The following is a 19,884-nucleotide window of genomic DNA, read 5'->3' on the forward strand; positions in this document are numbered from 1 at the left end:
CCCCAGGCAATGAAAATGGAGGGATAGAGGGGCCAGGGCAGAGCCACAGGACTTGCACATCTTAATGGTGTTGGAGTTTTTTCCTATAGCATTCAGACAAAAGTGGCTTCAAACTGCATTTCTGCCTTTGATGCTGTTTTCCTAGACCCCATTGACACTGCTCGTGGTCTCTGCTTTCACAGATTAGGAATCCAGCAATAGCTGTCCCCACTAGCCTTTCTTCCATCTGCGTTGATGACAGGGTGGGTGCCTATGCTCCCTGCCTGTTAAACACACGGACAGCACCAGGAGGTGGCCTAGGGGGCAGCTTGGAATGAAAGAGGAGATTAGAAGCCAGTGTTGCTTTGTATTGCATGAGAGAGAAAGATTATGAAAAATTTAATTGAAAGTAGGTGATTATTACCCAAGATCACATTTTTTCCTTGCTAGAAGAAAAAAATATTTTCATATTTAAAATAGAATGGAAGAGAACCCTGCTTAACTTTGCTATAGTTATCTCTGTTACTTCCTTAGTCTGTCTTGTGTTCCTATTTTAAAAAATTACCTGAGGCTGGGTAATTTATTTATTTATTTATTTAGAGAGAGAGAGAGAGAGAGATTATTTAGTTCACATTTTCACATTTTTGGAGGCTGAAAGTCCAAGATTGGGTGACCTCGTCGGTCAGCCTATGATGGGGGCCTACTGAGCTCATTCTAACAAGGCAGATGGCACCACACGGCAGGAGCAAAAAGGAAAACAGTCATGTGACAAAGGGGTCAAGTATGTGAGGTGGCTTTGCCTTACATCAACCTGCTGTCTAGAGAATTAAGCTGATCCTGTTTAATTCCATTAGTTACTTCCAAGTATGGTGTCCCCATGATCTACTCACCTTCCACCTGTGAATACTGTTACATGGGACCAAGATTCCAGCCCATGAACCTTTGGGAGACACCCAAACCATAGCGAAACCACAGTAGTTACCTACTCTATTAGGCGCCTGTCACAGTTCTGTGTTGTTCAGTATTTGTTGGAAGATTATTGTGCGCAGGGTCTTTCATACACATGGTCTTATTATATCTTTATCATAACCTGGTGACAATTCATTGTGTCATCCATGTTTTATAAGATGAGAACAAAACTGAGAAAGGATCATGACCCTACCAAAGGCTCTGGGCAGAGAAGCCAGGATCCACTCAGGCCAGCTGGATTCCATGGCTAGTCATCACCGCTCTGGCTGGCCACTATCAAGCCCAGGACTAGTGTAGCTGATTTCCAACCCCTAGGTTGGATCATCAGTCTGCTGATATTGGAGCTAAATACGCCACCATGCAATCAATATTTTTGCAAAAAAAACTATATTAACATTAGCTGTTTCTGTTCTGCTCTTCTCTGAATATATCAGGTTAGTCTTATCAGCAAAGCTAAATTCTAGATCTTTAACAGAGAATACCGTCTCAATCTCATATTTTCCATCACTCAATTTTTATCAGAAACTTAATTAAGTAAATTATATTTATGGAAGATTTGGGGAAAACCATTCCTGGTTTTATTCCTATATGAAGACAACCTCACAGAGACTGTGATTCGTACAAACGTATCTTGCCTATCCCAGTTCCTTTTTCTTTTGAACCAAATTTTAGTGTTTCTGTCCACATGGTGTAAGCTATAAAAAGAGTCCAGTGGTATTCTCTGTTGTATTCTAGAAGGATGTTTGTGAGATGGTTTTTCACTAGGTCCCCAAGTGACCTTTTTAGGAAGATTGATATGAGAAATTTCTTTCAAATCAACTGCTGGTCAGAGAAAACCTTGCTATCCCTGAGGAATTAATCATTTTGAGATTTTTTTCACATGAGAACTGTACATTTATTTCTAGGACCACATATTCATTTTCACCTTAGTCAACAGGAAACTCAGAACCAAATTTGCCCAGCCAATTGAAGAACTCTGTCTGCAGATGCATTCTAACTCACCCCCAATTTGTTGTCATCTTTAGATCTTTCTAGACATTATTTATGTTTTTCAGTATATGCTCTATTTTCTCAAAAGCTATTTCTAAATCCTTTTGGGAATCAGGGAGGATATAAATCAGTAACACTTTTAGACTGATCAGGGCTGCTTACTACCCTAGCCAGTTAACAAGTAATACACAACCTGAAGTGGCCTTTGGTCATCCAGGTAACTTTTCTGGACTCTGCTCCTTCCCTGGCTGGGTCAGGCACTTAGAGGAAGGCCCCTTCCTGCATGTGCTAGGGGCACTGCTTCTGAGGGGTCTGGCGTGTCCAACATTCAGAGGTGAGAGGAAAAGGCTGAGACCCCCTCTGCTGTGCTTAGAAAGGGCAAGAGTGCATCTTTTAAAATGACCTTTGAGTGCCTGTTATGTCAGTTACCATCAAGAGCTTTACCTTATTCAAGTCCCACATGAGGTTATAAGTAATCCTATTTATAGATATAGATTTGGAGACTCAGAGAGACTGGGGAACTTCTCTTGGAGAACACAGCCTAAACGGAGATTATTCCCACAATGCCCACTTCCAAGGCCTGGGTCCAGGATCCTAGAACAGGATGTCAGCCTGAGTTAGGAGTCTGAATTGACCACCTGGTGTACCTGTGGTCTATGGAGTGTGGAACCATCTAGAATGAAGTCCAGTGATATAGAAAGAAGAGAGACAGTGACTCCAGGGTGCCAGTGTTCCTGAGCACCCCCCTGAATCAGCATCCCCCAGAAAAACAGCCTGCAAAATAGCCATTCACCACCTTGATGAATTTCCAGTCTCTAAGACAGGTCCATTTGCATGAGATTGACTGACAGTTTTCTCAATGCCAACGGTTCTTCATTTCTCATTTTTTTTTCTCCTCTACCAAATCCTCTAACCATGGGCTGATGAAATCCAGAAAGGGCTACAAAGGATAGCATCAGTTCTCAGCAGAGAAGCATCCGGGTGTGCTCCTGCTGATTGCCCTAATGTGAACTGTTTCCTGGGAAGTCATGGATGTCTGCACCAGCTGGTGACCCCTGCTCCTATCCCCCCAAAAGAAGGAAAGTTGCAACAGTGTTGCTCTGACCTAAGACCCTGGCTGAGTCCACACCCAGACTGTCCACTTACCCCTGGTATCCCACAGATAGTGTAAGGTCAGTTGTCCACTTACCCCTGGTGTCCCACAGATAGTGTAAGGAAGAATGCTTCTTCCTTCCAAAGGTGGTTTCTCTCATACCCTTTACTGATGAGTGGGCCTTATCCACCATCGCCAGTCCAGCAAGCCAGCTCTCATCAGGGTTTCTCCTCCTCTCCCTTCATAGTTCACCTCTTTCCATGTTCTTCCACGTCTTCATTGTTTCTCACCTGGATACAGCAACCAGCCTCCCAGTTGGATCCCTCAATTCCCCTAGTCCCCTGCAGTTGGCAGCCTGAGTATTCTTTTTAAAAACACGGATCTATTCCTACCACTGTTTTGCTTTAAATTCTTCATGGACCACCCTCGACCTACAGATAAAATTTATAAGTTATTTTCTTTGTAGCCTTGTCCCAGCTGACCTTTCAAAGAGAACCAAGGTTGCCATGTGGAACCCCCAGGTGGGAAAGTTGGCATAGGCACCCAGCAGAAATGGACTGTGCAGCTCAGACATCAGAGTCAAGGCACCTAGAAATACAGCTGCACCTGGCCCAGCAGATGCAAGCACAGCGGGGAATGACAGCTGGTCCCAGGACAAGAGCTATCTACCCCACTGCCCTGATAAACAGCCTCCCTGGAGTGGCTGGGTTAGGGCAGAGCCAGGAGGCTACTCTGAGCACAAAGCCCACACTGGCTCTGGCAGCTGAGAAGGGGGAAGAACCGATCCTCCTGTAGGAAGTTGCCACAGCTCTTGTTCCTTGGGTGGCTCCAGGAGGCAGCCCTCTGCTCACCGCTGGTTGTCTCCCCGAACCTGCAGGAGCCCTGCTCTCATCGGCTGCTTCATTGTGGACCGGCAGTATTTCCAGGAGATTGGCCTACTGGACGAAGGCATGGAGGTCTATGGAGGCGAGAATGTGGAGCTTGGGATCAGGGTGAGTGGGGTTTCTCACCAAGAGGGCTGAGCTCAGCTCGCATGAGGGTGGATAAGTCTGGGGATGGAGAAAGGGACTTAAAGTCAAGGTTCACAGGCTGGTTTTGAATCTCTACTCCCTAGTCCATGTGTGTGTTTGGGAAGGGGTACAGAGTGAAGCCTCTTGAATTTTCAAGAAGAAGGGTACTTCAGAACCTGCTTGGCTGGGGGTAAGGACATGGGAGAGAAGCTCCTGACCCAAGGGAACAGCTTCATGGTTAAAAACAATCGTGAGGGCTCACAATTGGGGTGAGCAAAGTTGTGAGCAAAGGAAGAGACTAGTAGGCATCAAGAGGGAGGCAGGGAACAGCAATCAGAGTCACTCCCTTGGGATTTCTCACCTGAATGATCTCGGTCTCCTCCATGGTGGGCCTAAACTTTTCCAAAGATTTTGTCAAGAGAGAGCTATGGAAAATAAGCTCATAGGGTATAAACAACAAAATAGCCAAGCTTTTTCCATGCTTGTTTCTGACCCCACCTAGTATTGTCCAGGCCCATGAGCCCAGTGCTACCATTTTTCTGATGTAGCCACCCACCCAGCCTCAAAGTCCAGGGCTCTGCAACCATCCACTCCTGTTGTGACTCTGTGAGAGGCACCATTTTGTGTCTCATCCTACAGGAGCATTTCCCAGGCTTTCTGACTCCTTCCTCTTGACATGTGAAGAGATAAACCCAGAATGCCTCACTCTCCTCCCTCAGAGGGACACATTAGTTGTCCTGGTGTTCATCTATAATGTGAAAATTAACACACTGAAGGATCTTGTCCATGTTCAGGGAGTGTCTCTGATAAACCCAGTATTCAAACTGTGACATGATCCCCTGGTGGTCCCCACTGCCTTCCCCCTAGAGATCTTTACCAGCTTAACATCTGCCACTACCTACTTGTCCTGGAGAGGACCTTGTCCCTTCTGTGTTTGTGGCTCTTGTCTGAGATTTTCCTCTTCAGCCCAGCCTGTTTGTACTTCCACACAAACCTCCTCCAATGTGTGGCCAGTTCTAAATAATAAATCTACTTTTGCCCCTGTGGCCTCAGTGCTGCCTGTAACAGTTCCTGATATTCAATTTCCACCCAAGGTCTCTAGCTTGGATCCCTCTCCTCTTACCTCAAACCTCTCCCATCTCCACCTCCCCTCCACAGGCCAGGTAACTGGCCCTGAGAATCCTTGCCCCGAACCTGAAGGGGCGATAGCACCCACAATGAACATCTCACAATCTGTTCAGGAACCGACAGGCACTGCATGGGGCCTGACTTGTCCCCAGACTTAATACTAGGGTTCTGAGGACTGGCAGCAGGAACAGCCTGCTGAAGCTGAGCTTAGAAAACATATCCAGACACCTGTATTTACTGAAACTCCAAGAAATTGCTTTGGAGGCAGTCAAATGCATGGGCTTATCAGGGAGCTAATGTATTCACAGAGGACAGCGCCTGCATAATCACCCTCATTTCTTTAGCTCTCCCTCCACCGGCCATTTATTCACCATGTGCGTTCTCACCATCTCATTTCAGCACCACTCCTGGATAAATGCTTGCCCCCAAACACAATATGTTTCACTGGGAGCTGCTGTCAGGAATTGGCTGAGCGGGCAGCACCGCCTCCGGTCACTTGTGTTCTCTGGATAAAAATGTCCCGGAATGGAGAAAGGAATTAGATTTGTGAACTCTGTTTCCAACATGTGTGTGAGTCAATCACAGAGTGGTGGCGATTTCTGGCTTTTCTTTCCTTAAATTATAAAGCTATTCTGGAGTGTAGGCTTCAGTGAAGCTCTCAAAAAACATGTTAAAATATCTTTGGTTGGTTTCATGTTCAGGGTTTGAAATACAATATAAAATGTTGTCTGGCTTTGTTTTTCTCTCAGTCTCTTCCCTCCCACTTAATAGAGATGAGGTATCATTGGAGTTGAAGGAAACGTGGCTTTTAATGAAGGGGTCCAATCACCTGTTAGCTTGCAGAACTGGGTACCCAGGGGAGGGTCTGGTTAATTTGAATACCATTTCTCCCTAGAAGGGATACAGAATCATTGATCATCTCCCAAACAGATGCCCCTAATTGTGGTGGTTACTAGTATTTTCTTTCTTTCATACTGAATGAACTGACATCCTAGTGCCTCAATTTGTTCATCTGTAAGATAGCATATTTGCCCTAATTACCCCTCAGGATAGTGTATAAAACTGAAAAATGTTTCTTTTCAATTTCTACTGCCACAGTCTGGCTGGGCACAATTCAGGAGCCACTTGTCAAAAGAAACAAACTTTATTTTTAGAACACACACACCCGGCACCACACAGCTCCTCAGGAAAATCCTCAGAGCCCAACTACCACCACCGGCTTCCCACAAGCCTCTCAACCTCCCCCAGTCCTCCTGCTCTTGAGGCCAATTGGCTGGGTCACATGGGCAGAGCCAAAAAAAGTCCCCCAATGAGTAGCTCTGTGGTCTGAAAGGGCGGGGAAACAGCCCAATGAGCATCACCACAGAGGAGCCAATCAGTTGGCAGCTAGAAGTTTGCTGGGGCGCTGTGAGCCAATCATCAGCTGGCAGCTGGAAGTTTGCTGGGGCCCCTTCGGCTGTGGCTCTCAACATTCTACCTTGCTTATCTGGAGGCAATTTATTCAAAGTCCTTACTTATTTTGGAATATAGAAGTCGAATTGTTGACACAACTCCTGAATTCCTGCTTTGCCAGGGATCTTCATTAAGTCATCAATCCACAAAACACCTCCCCAAAATAGATGTTATTATGATAACCTCCTTTTTTTTCATTTGAGAAAACTGAAAGTAATCTTCTTAGATCATACAATTTGTAAAAGATAGGAAGGATTTAGCCCTGGATCTTTATGATTCAACAGTTAGTTATACCTCAGTGAGTAATGTAGGGATAAGTCCTTCAAGCAACCTCCCACACAGTACTTTCCTTCTGCTTTGTTCACAATCATGTCTATTGAGTCTCCATTTAAAGCCTTACTCTCATTTTGCATTCAGTTCTAATAAACCTTTTTCCTGCTGATTTCTAAATCTACATGGCAATGGGGGAAAGAGTGGAAGTTGCCATGACACAATAAAAGAATTGGAATTGATGGCTGACATTGACTAGAAGATTGAGAGATTGTCTACTTCGTGACTAAAAAATTTCTGGAATATATAAAAAAGTGTTCAAGAGGTGGCAAGGAAGTCAGCAATTATCAAAAACTATTATGGGTTGGATTGAATCTCCTACAAAATATGTTGAAGTCTTAACCTCTTTTACCTGTGAATGTGACCTTATTTGGACATGATGAGCATTGTTTTTTTTTGCTCACCTTTGCAGAGGTGAGCATCTTAAGATTAAGTCACTTAAGTAAGGTGGCCCCAGTCCAAAATGACTGGTTTCCTTTTACAGAGAGGAAAATTGGACATGGACAGGTGTAGTGAGATGTCTGTATGAAGATGGAAGCAGAGATCAGAGTTTTGATGCCATCAGCCAAGGAATGCCTAAGGCTTCCAGAAGCTAGAAGAGGCAAGGAAGGGTCCTCCCTTAGAGGATCTGGAGGAAATATGGCCCTGCCATCACCATCTTGGTTTCAGGTTTCTTATCTCTAGAATTATGAGAGAATACATTTCTATTGTTTTCTCAATCAAGTTTGTGGTACTTTAAACAACATCCCAAGGAAACTAATTCAGAAACCAAAAATTAAGTGATACAAATGAGCCTACTATAGTTGAAGAACCCAGTGACATTTAAGCTTATGTTTTCTGAACTTCACAGAATAGGCTTGCTTTACCTCCCATAAAGCTGGGACTCCATAGGCCTATTTTCTTAGCATAAAGTATTAATTCTCTCTGGAGAAAGACCCTTTGAACCTGGGCCATAAAACTTTCCATAAGTACAGTTCCAAGGAATATGAGCTCACAGTTTAAAAATATCACAAAAGAAACAAGAGAAAAAGAAAGTACCAAAAACAAACACTGAAAAATCAGTGGACATCCATATTTAATCTACAAAGTTCTAAAGTGTTGTGTCAATCAGACACAGGACATAAAGTAAGCTATATGATACATACAAATAAATAAGAGAAGAGTTTTAAAATAAGCATAAGAAATAAGAGACCATGAAAATGTAAGTCATATCAAAGTAAAAATAGAATTTCAAACATAAAAAATATATAAAAATGGAAACTAAAAGCTCAATGGATGGGTAGGATACCTACATGAATATTATTTAAGTGATAAAACTAGTAAGCTGGAAAATAGATCTAAAGAAATTATTCACAATCAGCCCAGAGGACAAATAAAAAGACATGGGAAGAAAAGTGTTTAGAGACATGTAGAACTGAGGGAGAGAGGTTAGTAGCTTACAATTCCAAATGGAGATGATAAAAGAAGATAATTAGATGAAAGCAATATTTTAATAAATAATAGCTTACAATTTTTCCAAATAGTATACCAATCCTCAGATTTGGAAGATCAACCTATAAACAGGATGAATATGAGGGTTCTCACATATAGACATCATAGAGTGGAACTTCAGAATACCAGAGACAAAGAGAAGAGATAGCGGTAAGAGAAAAAATACAGACTATCTAAAAAGATAATTAGAATAACAGCTGACTTTTCAAGAGCAACAATGGAAACCAGAAAACCATGAAGTAATATCTTCAATATGCTGGGAGAAAATAATTGTTAATCTATTAGGTATACCTAATAATAATATATTTTAAAAGATAAGATAAAGGAAATTCATCTTGAGATACACAAAAACTGAGAGTTGGCCCTGGCAGATCCTCATTCAAATGAGCTGTAAAGGAAATACTTCAGGTGTAAGAGAAATGATTTCAAAAGGAAATCTGAGATAAAAGAATAATACTTAGCACAAAATGGTGAATATATGAATGAAACCAAAGAAAAATATATACCAAATACACAAGAGTAAAGCCCAGTGGGGTTATTCAAACTACACACATGAGTATATGCTACTGTTTTGCATAAAAGCTGGGAGTGTAATTAAAATTATGTTGTTTTAAAATGCCTATTGTTAGAATAGAAAGGATACTAATTGACTTTAAAATTTGGTAGATAAATAAGCAAGTTAAACTTTAAGAGAAGCCATGAAAATAACAGATATGGAAAATGTAACTTCTAAAGTAGTTGCAGGAGATAAAATATGAAAATGCTAAGCAAGAGAGAAATGAAAATATAGAACAGGTTGTATAAAGAGAAAAACATAAATCCAAATACATCAGTAAATTCAAATGAACTCAAATAAAATATAAATAATTTTAGACTAGATTTTTAAAAAATTTTAATTAGCTCTAGGTTAATTATAAGAAACATGAAATATAATACAGAAAGATTAAAATCCAAAAGTGGTTAATTCATCAAGAATATAGAACAATTATGAACTTATTTGCACCTAATTGTGCAGTCTTCGTTGAATAAAGTATAAATTGGCAGAAGTACAGAGACTGATAGCTGCACTAACATAGTAAAGGATTGTATTAAATTTTCCCAAGCAATTGATTGACCAGCACAGATAATAGTCTGAATCAAAAGGACATGTATAGAACACAACATCTAACAATTGCTAAATACAACTTTTTCTCTAAGAACTTAATATATATGAAAACTGACCACATACTAGGTCATAGTTAAGATACAATAAGTTTTAAGAGATTAGCATCATATGGAATGTGTTCTCTGATCACAGTGGAATTAAGTTAGAAGGAAAACTAAGAGAGTAGAGGAGAGGGATCAAAATGGAGGGAGGGAAGGAGGGCATGGGGACATACTGGGGAGTACTGTGGTACAAAATTGACCAAATAATGCTATGCACATGTATGAATATACCAGAACAAATCCCATTTTAATAGTAATTATAATGAACTAATTTGAAAATCATAATGATAGAAAGGATATCAATAGAGTAGAGCAAAGGGATCAGTGGGAGGGAAGAGGTAAGGAAAAGGGGAGGTACTGGGGCATGAGACTGATCAAATTATGTTCATGTAAGAATATGGTATAATGAATCTAACTATTAATTATATTATAATGCACCAATAAAAATTAAAAATTAAAAAAAAGAAATCCATAACCAAAACTTATAGACAAGAGCCATATTTTTGGAAAGTGGGAAACACTTCTAAGTCATTCACTGGTGTAAAAGGAAATTATACTGGAAATTAGAAAATATTTGAACTGAGTGAATACAGATATACCACATATTACATTATGTGAAATACTGCTAAAATTGCACTTAAGAAAATTTACATAACATTCTATTCCTATGTTAAAAAGAACAGTTATTAAGTATACAAAGTAAGTAGTTGGAAAAATATCAGAATAAATGTAGTAGAGGAAAATAATAAAGATAAGAATAAAATTTTATAAAATGGAATACACTTATACCTATCAATGTGTATAGTAGATAGGGTTAATGAAGCTAATACTTTTTTGAAAAGAGTAATCAAATTGACAGAGCTTTAGCAAGAGAAAGAAAGAGACAGGAAGAGGAAACAAATAAATAATACTAGTAATGGAAAAAGGGACATTGATATATATAAGTCAGCCTAAGAAATTAACAACATATCATGAACAAGTTTATTCCAAAATTTTAAAGAGATAAAATATGAAAATGCTAAGAAACAAATTTGTAGAAAAATATAGCTTATTGAAAACTGACACTGGAAGAAATAAAAAACCAAAATTGTCCTATAACCATTAAAAAAACTTGAGTTCATAGTTTAAAAAATTCTCACACACACAAAAAATCAGGACCAGGTGGTTTACCACAAACACTGCCAACATTCAGGGAACAAAATATTCTAGGTTTGTAGTAGTTATTTGACCATAAAAATTACAGAAAAAATAGTAAATAACCTACATTATAGCAGCCTGGATCTCTTTCTTCTAGAGCCAGGCAGATCCTGGGTTTATAGTTGAACTGCTAATGATCTCAATAGTTCTGGGTCATAAAGGAAGTTCTCAATTATATATTATATACTGCATACTCATGCAATAAGACAAAAGGATATATATATATATATATATATATATATATATATATATATATGTAAATATATACATATATATATATAAGTATATACATATATAATAAGTATATATATATATGTTTATATATATATTTTTTTGAAAAATGTAAAATTTGTTAAGTTTCTTATACTGAGAGGCAACTCATCTGTTGTATGGAATTGGCATGTGGAAATTGATCTGGAAACCTAGGCTGCTGCTTGTTCCTTGTAATTAAGCTCTTTAATATGAATAACAGGGCTCCCACCTTTCTGTAATGGAGACACCAGAAGTGGGAAGGGAAGGGAGGAGTATGTCAACTGCCCCCACTGCTCAACCCCTACTTTTCAGAGCTGCAGCCATCCATCTTGCCCTGCTGTGGAAGACTTGGGCCGGATGGAGCTGTTTGGAAGGAACACAGGGAAGAGAGCCTACCAAGCAGGTCCGCATGTCTGGGTGCCTAAGCTTTACTAGCTTGTGGCTTCTTATGGTATCTTAGAGCCTCTGTCTCAGAATGAACATTATCATTTGCCTCTTTAGAGCACAACCTGCTGTTGCGATGATGCTTAAAACAGCTTCTTCATCCCCCAGAATGATGTTTACTACCTCTCTTAAGATGGGTGCTTTGCCTTTATTCTTTATTCCTAATGCCAGCCTTGATTCTTCAATTGTTCTTTCTTAACCTCATCAAAAGTTCTGACTTGAAGCAGAATCCCTCACTGTAGATGGTTCCGACCTTCTCCCAACATAGCTAAGTAAATTCTAGGACAGAAGCAAGTCTAGCTGACTGGCTCCACTTTGGGGCCTTGTGGGCATAAAGGAATGATTCAAGGTCCTCCTTCTCTGGAAAGCCTTACTTAACAGCTACATAAAGCAGAAATTTCCTTTTGAGCTATCCCAGTACCTTGGGCAATGACTGCTCGAAACCCATAAGGTCTTCCTATTGTCTCACTCACTCTACACTTTTCACCCCCCTCTCTTAAATCATTTTTTTCTCAGCTGAAGAGAACCTAGTACCTATACATGCCCCAAGAAAATGCCAGTTCCACAGGAACTGGACATAATAGGAGCAGACTTCACAAATTGCATAGGTCTCAGGTATCAAAAATCCCTGTAGTTCCTGCACTAGGTTTTCTGGTGCTTCTATATCAATAACAATAATAATGCTTTTCATGTTTCAGAATTCTTTCCCTACAATTATCCTATTTAATGCACCCAGCAATCAAATGCTACAGTCAGGCCAGAGTTTATTACCCTAATATTGTTAAATGATTAAAAATGTTTATGTTGGCCAAAAAAAGTTCATTCATTCTTATGCTTATGGCTTCTTATTTCATTGTCATAACTATTATTTTTAATGATAAAGATAACAAGAAGAAATCAGTTTACTTCATGAACTGTAAAGCGCTCTCTATAGAATATATGATCATATCTATTATAAATGTAGGTATGTATGCTGCATAAATATACTACCACCATTTTATAGTGCTTATTTTTTAAATCATGATTAATTTATATGTTTATTGTTTATATTATACTATTATATATTAGTCCTGCTGAACTTTTTATTCTAATAGTGCTCAGTAGTCTATATTATAAACAAAGAGAACTGACATAGGCTAACTAAAAGACAAAAGGAATTTATGGGAACGCTGTTGGATCTCTTAAATAATTAAGAAGTTTGTAGAAACAGATTCAGAAAACAAGTAGGAACCCAGACTAAATAGCAGGGACCACAGCGAAGGCCACCAAGTAATAACAGCTCCCTTAGGGTGATGTCTCTGACCACGCTGCCAGGACAGGAGAGTCGTGAAGGAAAGGCTGGAGTTCTCTGCTCCATCTTGCCCCAGCTGTGGAGAAGACAAGAGAGTCTGGCAGTCAGGGCTTTCTGTTGGACGGCCACTTGGACGTATCTGCAAGTTGCCAACTCCTTGTCTGGATGCCTAAGTTTTACTCACTTTACTCCAGTGGCCCTACTACTAGATTCTGGCACCCTTGCTTGGGTCTTGGTGACATTCACCAAAATTGGAAACCTGAACTATAGTTAGCTGAATGTAGGTTATATGCACATGCCTTAGCTTCGAGGGAACCAGGAAAGGTCACATATGACATCCTCTCCCTAGTTCTAGGTATTACATATGACAGGCTACCTCACGTAGGAAGGGGATTTAGAATCTGAGCTCAAGTGTCTTCTAAAACGAAATAGTGTGTAGGGTATCATGTTCCACATTCTAGAAACTTTATCATAGTGGGATTTTCAAAACCTCTTTATTATGGACAGTTTCAAGTATATACAAAAACAAGAGAGAAGAGTGTAATAAAACTCCCCACCTCTGTCTCCTGGCTTCAGCATTGTCCACTTACAGCTTGATTTCACCTCTACCCCAAACCAGCCTCCCCAACTCTAGTTTTTTGATGCAGATCTCAGGCATCATATAATACCACCAAATAATCAATACTTCAGTATATATTAGAACTTTATAAGCTTTCAATCCTAAAACGGTTGAAAGACTTCCATAATTCCATAATGCATTTGATGAGTGTTCAGATTGCACTAATTCTCTCACAATTGTTTTGTTCCTTTTTGTTTTACATTCTGTGTGTTTGAATCCAGTTTTGGTTTTTAATATATCTTTTGGGTCACTGTGAATCTACTGAACCTGTCTTTTTCTCTCTTTCTCTGTTCCTCCCTCTCTCTCTCCCTCTCTCTCTCTCTCTCTCTCTCTCTCTCTCTCTCCCTCTCTCTCTCTCTCTCTCTCTCTCTCTCTCTCTCTCACACACACACATAAACACACATTTCTCTTTCCCTTATAATATACTTTTAAATAAAGTAATTTTATTTTTCTTGTAGCAACTTGAACTGTCTATATTTTCCTGATTGCATTCACCTGATGCCATTTAACATGTCTCCTGTCCAATGTATTTCTTCTAACTTGGTAGCTAGATCAAGAGACTTAGGTTCAATTTTTTAGCAAGAGCATTTCATAGAGAGTATTTGTGTTCTTCTATCACAGGGTACATGATATTTACATGTTTCCTCATTTGTGATGCTAGCAGTCATTGAGGATTATTGTCTCAATTCAATAATGCATTCGGGTTCCAAAATAGCGATGATTTTATTTTTCCTTCTTCATTTATTAGCTGGGATAACTTTCATAAAGAAACATTTACAATAATTCATTCTTTGGTTGCCCAGAAGTACAACAAAGTTCATTTGGGAAAGCTAGGATACATAGTTTTTTGTATAATATCTTTCAAAATAATGAATTGATTCTCTACCATCTTCCAAAGGGGACCATTAAGCTTTGTAGTATCATTATGAACATATGGATTTACACATACTTGATGTATTTCAATTCATTATACTTAATATTCTTCTCAAGTTACAATTTTTCCTTGGTTGGCCATTGGAAACATAGTGCCATTGGTTCCTGAGTCCTTTGGCTCTTAGTAGTTCCGGGTTCATCTTGCATGTTTCTTGTCCACACCAGTAACAAGTCATTTCCCCATTGGCTTTTGGTATGAAATGGTATTTTACTGAAAAAAACACAGGCTAGGCACTGGGGTTGCTCATTGCTATTGGGTTGGTCCATGTTTCTAGTCTTTACAGAAGTCAAACTAGGTATTTATTGTTATTAGTTCTGTAGAAATAAAACACTTCTGACATACATGATGATGTTACTTGTTCAAATTTAGAGATACAAGGTTTTACTCAACCCCATCCATTTTAGCTCTCATTTCTTTTCTCATATTGCTAAACATTCTGGTTCTTAAGGACATGCATTTATTTTATCCCTCAAGATACAACCAACAATGTCACAATTCTAGTGACAGCACTACCAACAACAATATGATAACTAGAAAAGCTTTAATTTTCTTGGCATTTCTCTTTTATTCTTAGATTATGTCACACCAGAGACGTACAGTCAAATTACTGTAATTCAAAGACACTTAGAACTATTCCTCTCTGTATAGATATCCTACTGTACCATCTGTAGCCCAGTTGTGCCAGGAAAAGGGGATAGGTTGCCAAGGGACAAAAGGAGACATCTTGAGATGGGATATAGGACATAAGGTTTATTTAGAAGTATTTTGGGGGAAGATCCAGTGGTGATGGGCTGCACAGGTGCTTCACCAGGAAGTCTTATGGTAATGGACAGGACTGGTGTTCATCTGCTTCACATGGTACCTTAGGTACATCCACCATGATGCTTTGTCCGGTGACCAGCTGGATGAACACTTCCCTCTCCATAGTGCTCTTATCTTCCCCAGTTAGTACAGGGAGAGGGGCTTTGTAAGTTAGGCTACAGAAGCAGTGACATCACAAGCTTGCTTGCTTTGTTCAGTCATATGACCAGCATCCCAAGGAACTTGACGTGCATGCAAGAAAGCAGCTTTCTACAGATAACACTGACTTGTTGCGATTCCCAGCATGCATGAGAGAAAGTCAGTGTCCTTCAAGATAATACATTTCTGGACATTCTGGCCAGACTCGTTCTCATTGTTCCCTGTACTTGGCTAGGTCCTTTGGAAAGGAGAGAGGCACTTGAGGGAAATGGTATTTGCTTTCCTCCTTTTTTCCAAGGATGGCATATCTACCAAAATAATAAACAGATTCATTCATTTCATCTTGTTCTTTGTTTTTATATTTAATATTTTATAATTATGCAAATAATTACATACTTCCAAAGTCAAATTTACAAAATAAGGCATATTCAGAAAAGTATCTCTTCTAACCCCCCCGTTTTCTTCATCCTGTTTTTTTACCAACTCTAACATCAACATTTATTTTTTGTTTCTTTTACTTTACAAATGGAAACATATTAGGAAATGTACATACACAGTCACATCTACTGTATTTTATATAAATGGTAGATTCTATGTATTTTTGCTACCTTCTTTTGCTGTGTGTGTATATCTACATATATATTTTTCTTAAGATCCTTTTATAATAGTATATCAGATATTCTCCTTCCTTTTCCTGGAGTGCTATAATTAAATATCGTACATTTTAAAAATATTTTTACTGGTTATCTTTTGAATAGATTCCCCAAAGTGGAATTGTGAGGTCAGGAATAACTGCATATATAATTTTGCTAGACATCATCAAATATCACTCCAGACGAATATTTGTTTATTCCACCCGGAATGATGAAGGTGCCAATTTCTTCCCAGCCATACCAACAAAATACGTTGTAGAATATTTGGATTTTTTCCAATCTGACAGATGAGAAATTGCTTTCAGAGTAGTTTTAATTTGCATTTCTCTTATTAAGAACTAGGTTGAAAAGCTTTTCATACGATTAAGGCCATTTGCATTTCTTTTTTCTGTGAGCTGTTCCTATCTTTGGCCCACTTTTCTATAAAGTTGTTGGTCTTTTCTCTATTTTTGGAATCACTACACATTAGGGATGGTAAGACTTTGCCTATCACATAAATTGCAAATGTCTTCTCCAGTTTGTTACTTGTCTTTTGATTTTGCTTCTGGTGTTTTTTTTTTTTTTTTTTTTGCAATGCAAATGCTGAGTTTTTTTTTTTTAAAGTAAGCAAATGTATCCATCTTTGTCCTCCTTGTTTCCAGATTTTAGTCTTAGAAAATCTCACTCCCAGGTGAAAGAGAAATTCACCTATGTGTTCTTCTAATACTTGCATGATTGTATTTTTTACATTTTAATCTCTGATACATTAAAATTGATCTTAATGTATGGTGTGAAGGGCTGATCCAATATCTTATTTTTCACCCATCCAGTTATCCTAACACCTTCTGTCTTAGTCCACTTTCCATTGCTATCGCAAAATGCCCGAGAATGGGTATAAAGATTCATAAAGAATAGAAGTTTACTCTAGCTCATGGTTCTAGAGGCTGGGAATCCAAAAGCACAGCACTTGGCATCTGCCCAGCTTTGGTGAGGATCTTGTGTTGCATCAGAACATGGCAGAAAAATGGAAGGGCAAGCAGGCAGGAGCAAGAGAGACAAAGAGCAAAGACAAGAGATAGCTTGATTTTATAGCAACCCACTCTGTGGGTACTAATCCAGTCCCATAAGAGAAGAACTCACCCCTGCAAGAATTGCCCCAGGCCCTTGAGAGCAGCATCACTATATTCTAAGTACTGTTCTGATAGAAGATTGTAGAAAATGACATGAGTGTAAATCAGACACTTCAACCTCTTCTTCCATTTTGGCATCAAGGACTTTGGCAATAGAAGTAAGTACATAACTCAGAACTAGTCATGTTGTTTAGAGTATTCCTAAAAAAAACTTGTAGATTTAAAAACTCTCAGTTATTATAGATGAGTAGTAGAACAGACACCAAAGTAAAGCAACTAATAAAATAAACACAGTTAAAAATTTTAAAGCTGAAGAATTGGTTGAAGAAATGAACATTCATGTAATTTAAATCTACAAAATGTGATTTGGGCAAACTAAACTTGGTGGAAATCACTATCACAAAAGAAAACTCTGTGATGGTGGCCATTATTATAAAATGTGACATGGATAAAACCAAACTGATGGCAGGATCCTATCTTAGTTGTAAAATTAATGCAAATTATATTAACCTCGATGAAATTAATGCTGGTAAAATAAAAATTAGAAAATTAGCATGGGAGGAAATATTTTAATTTTATTATATAGGAAATTGGTCAAAAGAATTAAATTGCCTTCCTGACATTTATTTCAGGAAATACTTTCACCTTGGGCATAATTTGAATCAAAATACTAACTAGGGCACAATCTGCCCAGGGTAGATGGCAGGGAGGAAAGATCTCCCGTGCAGTATCAGGGTATCGGGAGGGAGTAGGGTCCCTGAGGGAGTTGGGGGAGCTGCACAGAGGAGATGGCATCTGTCTGGCTTCCCAGGTTTGAGTGTGCATTCTTTGGGTGGGCTGAGAGGAAGGGGCTTCTAGGAGTTGGGATGGTGTGTGTAGATTGACAGTTTAAAAGGAGCATGACAGCAGTTGGACTTGAAGGTTGAGAACCAAGGATCTGGATCTGTAATGGGACATGTGATAAACAGGGTTGGAAACCGAGAAGGTAGAGCTAACAGATGGGAGGAGGTTCTATCCACAGCAATCCAGAGGCAGCCTGGGGTGGTCTCTGAGTTTATCCTGAGTTGTTCAACACTTTGGTCGGTGACTTGAGTGAAAAGAAAAAAGGTGCACTTCCAGAGGGTGATCCAGAACTGAGAGAGCTCCTTTATGTCCTTGGTTGCCAACCTGGTCTTGCCAAGATCTGGAACATCTAAGGTTTGTCTTAATGACATAAACTGCTGGGCAACAGATAGGGCTGTTATTTTGTAAAGCAGATCCATGCCCCACAAGTGGTGGTAGTAGGATTGATGATCAGAAGTCATTATTAGGTCACTGGTTTGGAAGAAAATGAAAATGATTAAGGAGGAACTTTATTATATGGCATTTGATTATCAATTTGTGTATATTGTCTCATTGGTTTTTTTTATAGGAGACCTGCAAGTCCCGTATTGTTATCCCTATTTGTAAAATAGAACCTAGAGGAAATGGGGTTCAATCACTAGCCCCTACCCAAGATCACTCAAAATTCAAACCATTCTCAATAAATTGAAGACTTGTGCCTTAATCGCTGTGTCCCATTGCTTATCCACCTCTACCTTCAGGGTTTAAAATCTTTAATGGCTTAAAGTTTTATTGGAAGGGCAAATTTGGACCAGCACTGCTTTGGAAAATGACCACAGAACCATTTCAGCCCCTGGTGATTCAGCCCACATCTCTCTCAAGTACTGGGGCCTGGATCAGATACTGTACAACATCTCATTGGAGGCCACAGGAGACTTCAGAACTGGAGGCAGCCACAGGGTCAAGAGCTGAGCTAAAAGCCAGAGTCCAAAGAATCAGAATGAAGACAGATTGAGGAGTTGCCAAATTGGAAGAGCTAGAACAGATAGAAAGTCTGAAACCTGGGTCCAGGGAGCCAGTGACAAAAGAGGAGAAAGCAAAAGCAAAAGAGTGTCCCCAGCCACTGCCACACCATTATTCAAGGTGTTTTCAAAATGTATCTAAGGTAACTCTATTCTTCCCTAGCAATCACCCCCACTTATTGTGAATTAGCATCCACATATCAGAGGAAACATTCGGCCTTTCATTTTTGAGGATTGGCTTATTCACTTAGCATGATATTCTCCAGCTCTATCCATTCACTGGCAAATGCCTTAATTTATTTCTTCTTTAAAGCTGAGTGATATTCCATTGTGTATATGTACCACAATTTCTTTATCCATTCATCTGTTGGAGGGCACCTGGGCTGGTTCCATAGCTTAGCTATTGTGAGTTGAGCTTCTATAAACATTGATGTGACTGCATCACTGTAATATGCTGATTTTAAGTCCTTTGGGTATAAACCGAGGAGTGGGATAGCTGGGTCAAATGTTCATTCCATTCCAAGTTTTCTGAGGGATCTACACACTGCTTTCCATAATGGTTGCACCAATTTGCAGTCCCACCAGCAATGAATGAGTGTACCTTTCCCCCACATCCTCACCAACATTTGTTGTTGTTTGTATTCTTGATAATTGCCATTCTGACTGGGGTAGGATGAAATCTTGGAGGAGTTTTGATTCGTATTTCTCTAGTTAAAAGATGTTGGACATTTTTTCACATATTTGTTGATCAATTGTATTTCTTCAAACATTAGTACCTATGCACATACATAACCATACAACCGGTGGGATCCTACATCATGTACAACCAGAGGAATGAGAAATTATATTCCATATGATATCAAAGTACATTCTACTGTCATGCGTAACTCATTAGAATAGATTTTTTTAAAAAAACTTAAATGTCCCCTCCCC

General features: G+C 39.2%; 1 protein-coding gene across 2 annotated transcripts in view; it reads left to right on the forward strand.

Annotated features, from left to right (window-relative positions):
- Positions 1 to 19,884, forward strand: part of Galnt18 (polypeptide N-acetylgalactosaminyltransferase 18) — a 346,719-nt gene that overhangs the window by 243,636 nt on the left and 83,199 nt on the right. For both annotated transcript variants that reach the window (XM_027942359.3, XM_027942360.3), the window contains exon 6: positions 3,909 to 4,023. In XM_027942359.3, the coding sequence (XP_027798160.1) occupies positions 3,909 to 4,023 (115 nt within the window). The remainder of the gene's footprint in view (positions 1 to 3,908; positions 4,024 to 19,884) is intronic.

The sequence above is a fragment of the Marmota flaviventris genome, chromosome 9, assembly GCF_047511675.1.
Source record: "Marmota flaviventris isolate mMarFla1 chromosome 9, mMarFla1.hap1, whole genome shotgun sequence".
Classification (NCBI taxonomy): Eukaryota; Metazoa; Chordata; class Mammalia; order Rodentia; family Sciuridae; genus Marmota; species Marmota flaviventris.